This window comes from Barbatula barbatula (genome assembly GCF_947034865.1).
Source record: "Barbatula barbatula genome assembly, chromosome: 21".
Classification (NCBI taxonomy): domain Eukaryota; kingdom Metazoa; phylum Chordata; class Actinopteri; order Cypriniformes; family Nemacheilidae; genus Barbatula; species Barbatula barbatula.
Window position 1 is genome coordinate 2611100 of NC_136784.1, and position 14216 is coordinate 2625315.

Below are 14216 nucleotides of genomic sequence, written 5' to 3' on the forward strand. Positions count from 1 at the left end.
AACAAAAGACTATAAGTGAAGCTGCAGAGTATATAAGAATAAATACATGATAGAAAATGATGTTCCAGGTGGACGCCTGGCTTTCTCAGCCGGTCACTAGATAAAAGCATATGTATACATTTACATTTAGCCATTTAACTGTACAAGATTAAGATACATATGAAACGTATTACAATAATGAGTAATTCATGAGTAACAATGAGAATTGTATTGCTACTAGGCAGTCAAATATATGTACATACAACGTTATTTAACATTTATGCATTTGGCAGACGCTTTCACCCAAAGCAACTTGCAGAGCATTCAGGACGCATTTTGACACTTTGCTGACTGCCATCACTGAATAATAATAGCTGAATATTGATGTTATGTCTCTCTAGTAGTCATAAACACTTTCTTAATGTCGGCCCACAGTCTTCCTCCGCTGTTCAGAACAGGAACCAGAGCTGCGGTAAAGTGGCATCAAGGAGTTTTTATTAGGAATGCAAATAACTTTGACAGCTCAGTTGTTAAAGTTAAATCATGCTTTTTGTTACCAAAGAACACAACATGATAGAAAATATTAGAATTATTCTTTACAATAAGATTGTTACAAGTTAAATTAAGTGCATTAGCTAGCATATGTATAAAGATTTTAGTTCATGTTCACTGTGAACTAACTTATGTAAACAGGTACAACTTATATCATTATTTTAAGAAATGTACTTTATTAGGCCTAAATTCTGAAATTACTGTGAAAATAATTCTACAGCATTTATTCACTAGTTCATTGTCAGTTTATGTTAGCTAATGTATTTAATAAAGATCTTATTGTGTTTTACAAGAAACATGAAATGTTACATTATACACAATAGCGTTACAAACACGTCGTCAACGCAGTCGGTAGTACACGTTTGAATCTGTTATATCTGCCATGATACTGTCGCGCCGCCTTCCTCTTAGATCATCCAATGCCCGTTTACCGTAATCACGGTAGAAAACGCGCTTAGTTCGGTGGCAAAATGCGTTTTTTACAGCATTTGCCAAGTGATTATTTATATTATTGAATAAATGCAACGTTTGTGTCTAACAGCGCATATGAAAGAGAATTTTATGTTTTTTATTCAAGCAAATTCTTATAAAATGTTATTTAGCTTCAACACGAATTAAATAGGCAGTCCCCCAAAAAAGTAAATGTCAAAAAATAATGGTTTCCATTCAAATAACTATGATCAACTACACTTTTACTCCAGCCTACCGTGTTTTGATAGTTATTACATCAGGATCCAATGATGCTTATTCGGTCCCCATCCGCCAGATAAACTAGGCTACCCCCAATTGAGACCCCCAACTTCCATCATAACCATTAAATCCACTATAATGCTCGTTTATGTGCGCAGTATGTTTCCATAGGCTATCCGGGCCAAAATGACGCATTGGCAGACACCCCAACGTGCTTGTTGGGCAGTCGGACACGGCGTGCGACCTCACCAAGTGGACTACGGTACAGCATCCGAAGGGGTGTATACACACACACACACACACACACACACACACGATGCGTTTCCAGAGAAAGGGGTAACCGTTCGTCTCCAGGCACTTGCTCCGCAGGACTTCTTTACATTTAACACTATTTTGGGGGTTAGGAAGAGGAAGAATGAGAGAAGTCTTCCGACGTAGCACGCGTAAACATGAACGGTGCCCTGTACATCTCGTTTTTTCAAGGTCAGCTGGAGTCCGCGCTCGAGCAGGTCGTGCAGCTCGCCGTTCAGGAGATCTCCAAGACTGTCGGGGCCACTTTGAATTCGATGCTGTTGGAAACGGCCACTAAAGAGCAGGAAAATCAGCGTTTGAGGGCGACCCTTCAGTCCCGGAAGCAGGACGGTGCGTGGAAAGGCAAAAGCAACGCGTCTAAGGGAAGAAAAGAGACAAAGCAGCACGTCCCCAGCCAGAGCTCTGAATGCGGCGCGCAGAGCGAAACGCTCCGGCGTGAGCAGAAAGGGCGAGCGGTCGGTAAGGCTGTTTGGGATTAAAACGTGCATTTGGACATCGAAATGCAAAAAGCTGGCTGTGTGTCGCGGAGGCGCTTGCGTGTATTGCGCAAATGTGACGGGCTTGAAAACAAAACACCATTTTGAACGGAAGGAGGAAGTCGCGTTAAACTTCGCATGCGTTGGCAACCGTTTATTTCAGTTACCTTGTGGGGTTAGACTTCCATGTTTTTCATACAACTTGGACCTGATATCAAATTAGAACCACGTGCCTTTATGCAATCGCGAAACTTCTTTGGGTTAGTTTGGTTTTGGAACGGTTTGGGTGAATGGGCTTCTGGTTTGGGTGCACGGCTTTAGGGGCTGGTTTTCAAACGGGTCCAAATGCGGAAGTGTACACCAAGGACTAGGGGCTGTTTGATGCTGATGTGCACGGTCGAGGGTTGTTTTTGAAATGCAGGCCTTTGAGGAGTGTGCGTACTATGTTGTTTGGCTGACTTGTTGTTTCTGTTGCCAATGGCTGGATGAAATGACGACGCTTCTTCTTGTGCTGCACCTTAGCGCTGCTTTTCATACTGCGGTGACGGTAGTTATGGGGAGGGGGCCATCGCCTTGAGTTTCGGCCAATGGGAGTTTTTAGGGGAAACCACGCCCATCTGGCTCTGCCGAGGGTACCCATGGTTCGAGCTTGGTATGGGGGGATTGCCATGAAAGCCAAACCATAAATGTGATGCACTTTTATGGCATGGTCTGTATTATCCGGGATGCTGGTTGGGACAGCGGTTGCCAAGAATGTCACAATTTAAAGGCAAAGTTTACACAAAAATGAAAAATTCATACCAATTGACTTTCTTTCTGCTGCAGAGCACGGAAGAAGATATTTTGGAGAATGTTGGTAAACGAGCAACTAGAGATCCGGCGATCGGAATCGGAGAGTTTTTTGGCATGGCCGGGTCTCGCGTCTTTCCGATTTCCGATGCTTTTTTGGCCGGCGGCGCAGACAATAACGTCACAGCCAAGCGAACACTCACAGTCACGTGAAAACATGTCGCTGGTGTGGAAGTTCTTCGCTGTGAGTGTAGACGACACAAAGCTCGCAATTTGTAATATCTGTCCAAAAGTGGTGGAACCACCACTAAAATGTTCGGCACAACAAACCTATTTAGACACTTAAAATCGCATCACATATCTGAATATGCCCAGTTTGAAAAAGGGAATGCGGCTAGGGCTAATGTTAGCGCTAGCAGTCCGAGCCAGAGCTCTATGCCAACTACAAGTCTGCAGCCTCTCCTAACTTTCATTGGTATTAGCAGTGAAAAGACTAAAGCAATTATGAGAAAAATTATGGAATTCATGGCCCTCGATGACCAGCCTTTTTCCATTGTTGAGGACAGAGGCTTGAGAAATTCGATGCATTATCTCAGCCCAAAATACATTATACTGAGTCGACTGTAGTTTTCTGACGTCGCGTTAAATGAGTTGTTTCATGTCGTGTCTTGTTATTTAGATACTACCCACCGAACCTATTATTACATTATTGCACATTTCTGTTATATTCAGAAGAAGGTCAGTTTGATAATTGTGTTTGTGATATACAGGGATTTATTTTCAGTTGTATGTTCAACTGTTATTTCAGTCTTTTTCCAAGTTTCTTTTTACCAAAAAAAAAATTAGAATAGGCCAAGAAAAATGAAATCTCTACAAGCAACATCACCACTGATTGACTTTAATTTGCTAGCCATACAAAGGTTGTGGCTTCTCGGGGAACACACACTGATGAAGAATAACTGAATGCACAAAGTCGATTTGGGTCATTTTTACATATATGTAATTTTTTATATGAATAATTAGGATTGAGCAGTATTTTGACAGACTTGTGGCGCTGGTTACGTGGCACACGAATTAGCATATTTGTGACGTAATCGCGCAGTGTTTGCATCGTGTTAGTGTTAGCACTTCATCTGTTTTTCTTCTACTCTCTGATCTGTCACATTAAATCGTATTTTACAACGGAATGTCACCAGTAGTCTCTTTAACTGCTGCTAAAATCCTGATTTATAATCCCAACAACATCTGCGTTGTAGAGCGGCTATGTATTTTTTTTTATAGAGCGACTATGCTGTTTGCCCTTTCTCGACAATGTGTAGCTGTATTATGAACGCTCCTTTGATTTTAAATGCAAGTAAGGGCTGCTCGATTATGACAAAATAACATCATTATTGAGATCCCGATTATTTAACACGATTACACAATAACCCTTAAAACAACATAGAAAATAAAAAAAACTTGGCTTTTATACTCTGAAACTCTTTTTTTAACTGAAAAATAAATATGAACCCCTATAAAGGAAATGTGTGCGCTTATGTTATGCGGACGAGAGGCCGAAGGCTTGTACACGCATGGAGCTCATCGGAAGAGAGTGCATGTGCCACTCACACCAAACAAGTCAGGAAAGAGAAGATGTGGAAGCGCTGTTTATCCGTTAGTTAATTGATCAAAGATACAGTCATTATGTCCACGGATGGATAGAAAATTACAAAATGTGATGCCAAATATGCTTGGGAAGTCATTAATATACCTGGGTGGACCGCCCAAGTGAATGCATTGTATGGGAAACGCTGTCTTGTGATGTTTAAGTTATCACTCACTGTATTTGCCTTGAAGAGAAGTAGGGACCAATTTTGTTCAAAATAACTTTTTGGGTTTACCAAAGACAGAAAGTTGCAAGCCAATGTTGCATATTTTCATCATGACTAGGGTGACTCATTATTTGGCATCTAAGATCAAGAGAACATTCATAGGCGATGCGTTTTCATGTTGGCAGGTGATGAAAAGTAACATTAGGGCTAATATATGCACTACATTACTAAAATTCATGGCTATTTTTGGCATTTACTACGCAGAATAACCATTAATTGTAACTAATAAATTATATTTATCTTACTAAAGTGTGATGTACGATCGGTGTCATGCAATGCTATGTTGTAATGTCTGTTGGTGTTATGATAAAATAAGTTTAATAGGAAATCCTTCATGTTGACTTAACAGTACATAACACCTATGGCAATAACATGATATTGTTTTATATAACGCCAGGGGAAAGTAATATAATTTCAAAACAATTTTTAATGTTTCTGATTTTACTATTTATGGGTATGTGCTTAAAATTAAAAAAATTATTTTATTCTGTGAACTACTAACAATATCTCCCAGTTTCTATTTGGATCTTTTGCAGAAAATGAAAACGTATCGTCATGACAGAAACGATGCAGAGTATTTTTCACACGTCAAATAGTGCAAAGAAAACAAGTTCAGATTTACTTTTTCGAAATACACAAAATACTAATATTACTATTGTATTGCTTAAAAGTAAAAAAAATCTGTTTTAAATCTGTCAAAGTTTTTATATGTGACAACCTTGACTGGAATGACCACAGTATATCTAGAAAATTTTAAATGAAAATTTGTAATGATGTCTTCATTTTTTCCATGGCTTTATATAAACACCTTATGTGTCCCATCTAATGGCACTATATGCATTCTTTTGTTATTAAATAAACATTAGTGGTTTGATATAGTGAGTTGGGTGGACAGGACTGCATGCCTTACTGGCGCAGACAAATTGATGGACAAATTGTTGTCATTCTGTGTCCTAGAAATAAGCTATTGATAGCTTCCACCTCAAAATCTAGACCTGCGGCATTTTTCTTTGATTTGCTTTCAAGTCACCGCCGCCCCATCGCCATGGGAACTGTGAGACGGTTACGCAATTGCTTTTGTGTCCAGAAATGCAGAATTTGGGTTTTTGAGATCTCTCTTTTTTGAGGTATCATTCACACTTTGCGTCAGTGTTTTTGAAAATCGCGTAATGCAGACAATGCAAAGGTGTGATATAATAATCATATTAGTATTTACTGTCAGTCTAGTGCTGGACAGTATGAAGCTAATTTACTTATTTTTTTCAATTTGTTTCAGGGTTTAATTCAGGATGAGTTTTAGTAAACTGTGATGTGTCGTAAGCAAATCTGTTTAATTATTAGTCCTGAAGTTGATCGCACCAACAGCCTCTTTAAATGAATTAAAACCGTTCATTTCATCATTCTGATGACAAACACTAGAAAACCATCAGTGGTTTCATTTTTGTTAGTGTCTTTAGATCTTCATATAATTGAGTCTTTAGCTGAATGGTGCGACACAAATTGGTGTGAATCTCAGCCAGCGGTTTTCATTTCGAGCAGCGTGTTTGAACAGAAAGTGATTTTGAAGACACCTCTCCTGTACAGTCAAAGCGTGATGAAATGTGTTTTTCAGGTCAGCTGAAAGCTGTTATGGAACACGTCCTGGACTTCGCCATTTGCGAGCTGACCAAAATAGTGGAAGACAGCTTTGACGACCTGCTCGTGGAGTTCACAGAGAAAGAACGGGAAAACCAGATACTGAAAGATCAGATACGGGATAAAAACGTAGCAGAGGACGATGAGTTGGTCGTTGTGAAAACGAAGGATTACGACTCCGACTTTCCTAGTAGTTCCAAAGTGGAAAGGCGAGACAGCCCAGAGGGGCCATTGGCCAAAAAAGGACGGGAAAAGGAGCAGACTGAAACTACCAATGGTATAAATTTTTTCCTGTATTTATATCTATTTATTTACTCATTAAGAATGTTTGCAATGTTGAATAAATGCCTTTTTTGTTCAGTGCTGGAGGAACTTACTGAGGATAAATTGTGACCTTTAATAGCTTAGATTTATTTGTATGCGATGCACGCATCACTTTTAAGGCCTTTGTAAGAGCAAACACAAACATAAAAAAATCTGCATGTTGTATCAGCTGTGAATACCAAATATAGCTGCAGAATTTACCCATTATAGGGATGTGTTAAGGGAAAAGTATCGTATTTGTTTTATTCTGTGAACTATTTACAATACAAATTTCATATTCAAATATTGTTTCTATTTGCATTGTAGCATAATTGTTTTTACTTGACAGAACCAGACAAGCAGTCCGTCATTGCAGTTGCGCAGGACTGGGTGCCGATTCTTGATAAAGTGTTCGGTCAGAAGTGGTGCAGTGACCTCTGGCAGATCAAAGAAGTCACCAGTAAGGAGGAATGCACCGCGCTGGGCTCCGGTTCGATGACGGATGTGGACAGCTTGATTCGAGAGACGCTCATGCCGTCCTGCCTGGCCTCCCAGAAGAAGCTTGAGCTTGAGGTGGGACATCCGCCGTGGTCGCAGACGGAAGAAGTACTTTCTCTGTCTTCGGACACGCAAGGCATTGTCAGTTCCACAGGTATCTTGCACTGCTCCCGTGATCCTCTACTGTCACAGATCGAAAGCACAAATAAATATTAACATTTCTATTTCTGCTTTTACCACAGGTGACGATTCTCATTTCAGATCTTCCTCCATGTTACAAAGACTCCTGACTCTCCCTTCACAGTTGCTCGAGGGCGACGAGGAGTCCAACGATGCTGCTCCCAGTTTGGAAGTGTCCCTGGATCCGGCCGATTCTGAAATGGGCAGAGAACTGAAGAGCGATCGGACCCCAGCGACTACAAAAAGGGAAGAGAAGAATGAGGAAAAGAAAGAAGATGAGGCGGACGAGGATGATGACGATGAGACGAAACAGTCGAAACACAAAGGTAGGAGGAAAGCTCATGTGTGCAAAGAGTGTGGCAGAAAGTTCAGCCGTACACATCTTCTCAGAGCTCACCGGCTGACACACCAGGAGACGCCCAACCGATGCTCGCAGTGCGGAAAGAGCTTCTCGCAGCCGTCAAAGCTACAAGCTCACGTACGGACGCACACTGGCAAAGCAATATGAGAGCACGCAGAAGATAATGAAACCAGCTTTCTGCGATTTACGAAAGGAGTGAGCTTGGTTGTTGTTTGTTTGGGCGAGAGGTTTCGGATGTGAATTATATTCTAGCCCATCAGTCAGAATTTCAAATTCTTTTTAAGTGTTGGTGAAGGAAAAACATCTACATCATTTGTAGACTTTTTGTTCATTTGAAGGTACTCTGACGTGACAGCGAAAAACGATTTGTCATCCTAAGTTGTTTACCTCCATTTCTCCGTTTCTTTTCGGCGTAGAAAGACACAAACTGAATGCAGTGTGAACATCAGAGAAGGGTTGTGCAGACCACCATTTTTCATACAGACTACATCTGTAAATAGTTCAGTGATGTCATATGAAGCTGAATGTGAATTGCAGCACTCAAGCTAAGAAGAGAAAGATGATGGCCGATTCTCAAATTGTTGATGGCTCCCTTGGTGGTCTTTGTTCACCCCTCTGAATGTGATCAGATGAACGATCAAAAATCGATTCATCATCGTTTCTGACAGTCTTCTGACTTTCCTTTAACATGAAATACCTCTGTTTTCAGTTCTTGTACTGGAGTTTTTTAAAAGAACTTAAGTTATGTCATTCTTGAAGTTCTCTTCAACTTAACAACAAGCTGACTTTACAACAACAACAACCATGCGTTTTTTGGTTTGAACGTGACAATAAATATGAATGATTGTGTAATGTACAACCGGGGTGAATTCTTCACGAGACATGAAGAAGTGGATGTGTTGAAGGCACGCCATAAAGATAAAGTTGTGACGGAGGAAATGGTTATCGCACAGAAACTTGACTTTCAGTATGGTTGCCTCCGTTTGCATCTCCTTTACTGACTTTCAAAAGAGTTTGATGACGGGAGATGACTCACCTGTTGTAGATATCACAGAAGTTAGCTAAACTGTTGTAGTGTCTTCCTGTGCTAATCGTGCGTAGTGCTTGAATGGATGTATATAGAGACACAAAATGGTCGTTGTCAAATATCGGTTTCCCAATATTAGTCGTATGTGGGTTTCTAACAGATCATAGAGTCTTCCGTATGGAAGGAATCCTCCAATCGACCCCTTCTCATATACACCCTGAATCTGAAAGCTCACTCCAGAAAACAACATGCACATTCCCCGTTCGAAGACTCTGAAGTTTACCAAATCTGTCAGTAATAAACATCATGGAAAAGTACAAGGTATTACTGTTACTCTCGGATCCATACCTCATCGCTGGACCATGTTTTTTGGGGACGTCTGCAGCTTCAGGAGTTCTGGTCCAAACGTTTACAAAAATGGGACCGTATTATTTGTTTGGCTACTTTTTGTTCGTGTTTTCATTGGGATATAATGGGAAATTCGGCTTGATTTGTTTGCAGCTACCTATTGATGTGTCCATGCAGGCAGGTACCAAGAATTTGCAACCCAAATTTTTATGAAGGGAAACATGTTTAAAGCATACAGAGGTTTCAGCTCATTTAAATTAAATCTAAACAGTTACCCAAATTTACTTTGTATTATGATTATGGTGAGTTCTTACAGTTGGGTATAATGATTGTGGTTAAGGCCAATATGTAAATTTTGTCCAATAACCGATATATTGGGCGATATATACAGTATCTTGATATGAATTTATTTTTCTGAGACTGAAACAAAAGGCAAAAAGTGGACAACTGCATTTATTTTAAATTAATGACCTCAGAAAACAAGGTAATATTTCATGCTTTTATCTGAAAATCATGTACCAAGCCTACTTTACACTGGATACAGATTCTTTAACTTTTCTGGTATCATTTTTATAAAAATAAGCTAAACATATTCTTTTGTTCTTCCAAAGCAACCCAGAAACTATTTCTCAACAGCACAAGTCTAACAGGTCTCAAGACAGAAACCACCAGAGAAAATGATTTGTAGTTGACCTGATTTTATTATCGTGCAAATGTCCATTAATCGTCTGAAAGTTTTCCGATATGGTCGATAATATATCATGCATCCCTAATCGTGTTATTCAGAGGATACACCTTAAAACTATTAAGTACGTCATCTCTTAATACTGCCTGGATAAAACATTCGAGGGTGGAGCTGTAGTGGGGAGAATTGGGGTGGGGTTTTAATGTTTTATTTAGCACCCATATTTTTGTTATATATGTTATAAACTTAATTTTTCTCTTATTATTACCAATAATTCTGCATATCTGCTGAGCTATTGAAATCGACAAATCAGCTGTTAGATTTTTTACCAATAATGATGTTAACTATTAGTATAGAGCTATAACGATAACAATACAGAGGAACGATATTGTTGGAATCACTTTTTTTTGTTAGTTGATGACATCCAATCAGAATTCTTTCAAATTTAAAGAGCTCACGCACTTAAAAATGTGAATCAACAGTGTACGAGCTTACAATAAACATAATGCTATGGATGCTAATACGATTATTGATATAGTTATCGTTCTCTGTGTGAACGGGCCTTCACTGTTACAGTTGTCCATATGTTTAATCTATGCAGATATCCAGAATAGATTCCACTTGAGGATTTTAACCTTTTTTGAACATTACAATTCATAACCATCAATGCTAAGAAGAAACTGACGTGCTTAAGCGAGTTTTGTTATTTACGCGAATACGCCTAGAGCTACTTTTAGCTAATATGAATATTTGAAGGAAGTTTGCTTGTCCCCTGATGCAATATAATATGGCTGTACTGTAAGTATGCCAATATCCCATCGATTTATGGGCTTAAATACAAAGATCATCAAATAATAAGCGTAGCATGTAAAAACGCTTTTCGGTGCAGCTATTTATTTACTTCGTATTGGTGAATGTTTGATGCAGTTTCTTGTACAAACTACATTTCAACGTTGTGCAGTACGTAATGCAGTTCTCCACACGCCTAAAATAATGCCCTCATTTGTGAGTCGCTTTGGATAAAAGCGTCTGCTAAATGACTAAATGTAAATGCATTTGTGTGTGTGTATCTGAGGTCACTGGGTTTTTGACAGACTTACTTTTATATCATGTATGATTTTATCTTTTCGGAGAAGGAGCAACTTATATTGGTTTAAGAAATAATGAAGTACATGGTAGAAAATTGTAACAGACCAATTGGATCATGTCTTTTCCATGGATTATGGTTGGCAGGTGTCTTATTTTACAAAATGGTAGCTCTAAATAGATTATATAGCAGAACATCTGAGCAAAAAATGCCAAGTATTACTATGTACCATTATTTTTACTTTTTTCGAGTTAGATATATATGTATTTTATATATATGTACATATATTTTGAGCACTGTTTCCTTCACACATCCATACCTCAGTGTTGTTTGAAAGCATTATTACCTCAGAACTCGTTCTGGTTTGATCATATTTACTTTTTCATTTTGCTGTTAAGAAGATTTGTAACATTGATTTTGGCAGGGTGTGAATGAGAGCTGTCTACATTTCTGATTCAAGTATGTTGAGCAACCACAATTATAGAAAATCGTACAAAATCTTTTCTTTTCATGTCGCATAAAATATTTGGTCAAAGTTCTAAATTTGTTACGATGGAATTCTGTGTATTTGTGTTTTTGTTTCAATGGTCTAGATTTTTTTTATTTAGAGGATAGTTACAACCAGCAATTAATTGCTTCTTTTCCAAGAAATTGTTTTGTCCATAACTGAAATATATTTTATTGTGACTGGAAGTAACTGTAAATTTGAATTATGGCAATACATTAAACTGTGGAAACTGCATTGATTACATCCTTAGTCATTTATTAATCTGAGCTCTTATGTTTGTAAGAGAAAATCCTATAGATATTCAATAATATAAGAAAACCACACAAAAGAAATATGCAGATATTATGAACTGACTCCGTGAACTTTGTTTATTGTTTAGAGTATTGGATCACAGTGAATTTGTTTAGGCTTTTTTGCTATTGATCATGAGACAAAGACTCTTTAATGTCAAGGAATAAAACTTATTAAAGTAGAATCCCAAATCTTAATTATTCATTCCCTTTAATGTGCCAACTGGAAAACGGTTTATATGTAAATTTTTATATCCTAATGGGTCCAAAACTGAAAAAGATGTGGAATGAAATTTGAAGTATCATTTAAAAAGTTGCATTCTAAAAATAGCTGGGTTGTTTCAACCTATAGGTTAAGTAAACCATCCAAACTATTTGGTTTAAATAAACAAATACGTCCATATTTGACCCTACCATGCCTTTAAACAACACCGGATTGGTTATTTTAAACCCATTGGACGTGCTTGTCCATAGTTTGCGTGTCCATTTTTAGAATGTACATTTATATCAAAACATTCTTCGAGCAGAAATCTACAGTTAACGGTCTTTAAACTGCATTCACAAATACATTGTGTCTTTGTTTACATTTTTGTAGGTTTTTGCTGTGTCCTAAATTTGTTTTCCGTTTTGTTGTTGTTATATTTACAGATGAAATTCTGTATATATATATATATATATATATATATATAACATGCGTATGAAGAGTTTGTTTGCATTTAAAGCAGGGAATAAGGCAGCCCTCAAAACAGCAAGAGCCAATCTGTCCTGTGGCATCAGGAATGCAAATTCGACACTCACTTCACAGACAGCAGAGGCAAGCAGAGTCTATGGCAAGCCATTCAGTCTATCACTGAATACAAACCTTTACTACGGGCCTGTGATAACTACACACATCTTCCAGATGCACTTAATCAGTTCTATTCACGGTTTGAACTGCAGAACAACACACCTGCACAAAAATTGCCCACACCTCCCACGACCAGGCAGTATTCAGCCAAAACAAGTAAGACCCTATCTAGGATTAACCAACGCAAGGCTATGGGTCCTGACAACATACCTGGCGGTGTCCTGAGAAACTGTGCTGAACAGCTGACAGATGTCCTAACAGATATCTTCAACAAATCGTCGTCCCCACATGTCGCAAATCCACAACCATCATAGCGGTACCAAAGAAATCACCTAATTATTCCTGTCCCAAAGTACTGACCCAATCATGATGAAGTGTTTCCACCTGTCTCTTACCCACCTAGAAAATAAAGACTCCTATGTCAGAATGCTGTCCAATGACTTCAGCATTCAGTACAGTAATTCCACAACAACTCACTAATAAACTTAACCAGCTTGACCTTCACAATTCCGTCTGTAATTGGAACCTGGACTTTCTAATCGGAAGACCTCAGTCAGTCCGTGTTGTTCCGTGTGCACATCACTTCAAGCACTACCACACTGAGCACAGGTGCCCCTCAAGGCTATGTGCTCAGCCCGCTGCTCCTGAACCATGACTGCACTGCCAAGTTCAGGTCCAACAACATCTTCAAGTTTGCTGATGACACAGCAGGGGAAGGTCTCATCAGCAACAATGATGAAACACTACAGAGAGGAAGTGGCACAGCTGGCGGTCTGGTACAAACAACCTGTCCCTCAATGTGGAGAGGACAAAGGAAGTTGTGATGGACAGGAGAAGCTCGACTTACCACCCCCACTGACTATCAACAGCACAACAGTGGAAATAGTCAGCAGCACTAATTCCTGGGGGTGCACATCACAGAGGATATCACCTGGACCACCATCACCAAATCACTCTCTAAGGCAGAACAACATCTACACTTCCTCCGCCGGCTGAAAAGAGCAAGTTTCCCTTTAAACCATTTTCACCACATTCTACAGAGGAACTATTGAGGGTGTGCTGAGCAGCTACATCATCGTCTGTTTATTCTAGTTTTATTCAACTTTTTTATACGCAGCACTCGTGGTCCTGCGAGGCACGACATTTCGATCCACTGAAGCGGAATGACAATAAAGTTCAACTTAATAAAACAAGAGATCTCTGTTCAGTTAAAACTTCAAAAATCGTGTTTTTATTTTGAAGTTATGACGTGAATCAAAACAAACCAACTGCAGTTTGATTGATATGAATTGGAATGCACAATAAAAAACGTGATTTTTAAAGTGTAGAGTTATCTCCTTTTTGCAAAAAATACTCTTCATATATAAATAGTGTTCAATGCATGAAATTGGTAAAGGATATTTGACTTCGTGTCAGAAAAATAAAGCCAAAGGATGCATAAAAGATTACATCTATTGTTCTATGTAACGGAATGCAAATCTCGTCACTGATCAAATCTTGCAATGCATCTTCCCGTCAAAACAACTCTGGACTGGCCGAGCGCGGTCTACTCCTCTAGTACTCGAGCTTTTACAACTGAAGGAAACTACTGATGTTGATGATGATGTGCACATTTAACGGGCCACGTGAGAGAAAGGACGCACATCTGGTTGCACAAATCCGTGCACGTAAACGTGGGCAGATGTTAACAACAGGACGTGCATTCCCCTAAATCCGATCATGCACACACGCAGAAACACGCGTGCATTTGTCGGAAGTAGACAAAGTAGCTGTACGGT

At 39.0% G+C, this 14216-nt stretch overlaps 1 protein-coding gene across 1 annotated transcript; it reads left to right on the top strand.

Moving 5' to 3' along the window:
- Window positions 1-1531: 1531 nt before the first annotated feature.
- LOC306910415 (uncharacterized protein) lies at window positions 1532-11537 on the top strand. Its single transcript, XM_079484986.1, has 4 exons — window positions 1532-1992; window positions 6282-6581; window positions 6957-7259; window positions 7348-11537. The coding sequence occupies exons 1-4, from the start codon at window positions 1671-1673 to the stop codon at window positions 7791-7793; spliced, it is 1371 nt and encodes a 456-aa protein (XP_079341112.1). The 5' UTR covers window positions 1532-1670; the 3' UTR covers window positions 7794-11537.
- Window positions 11538-14216: the final 2679 nt, after the last annotated feature.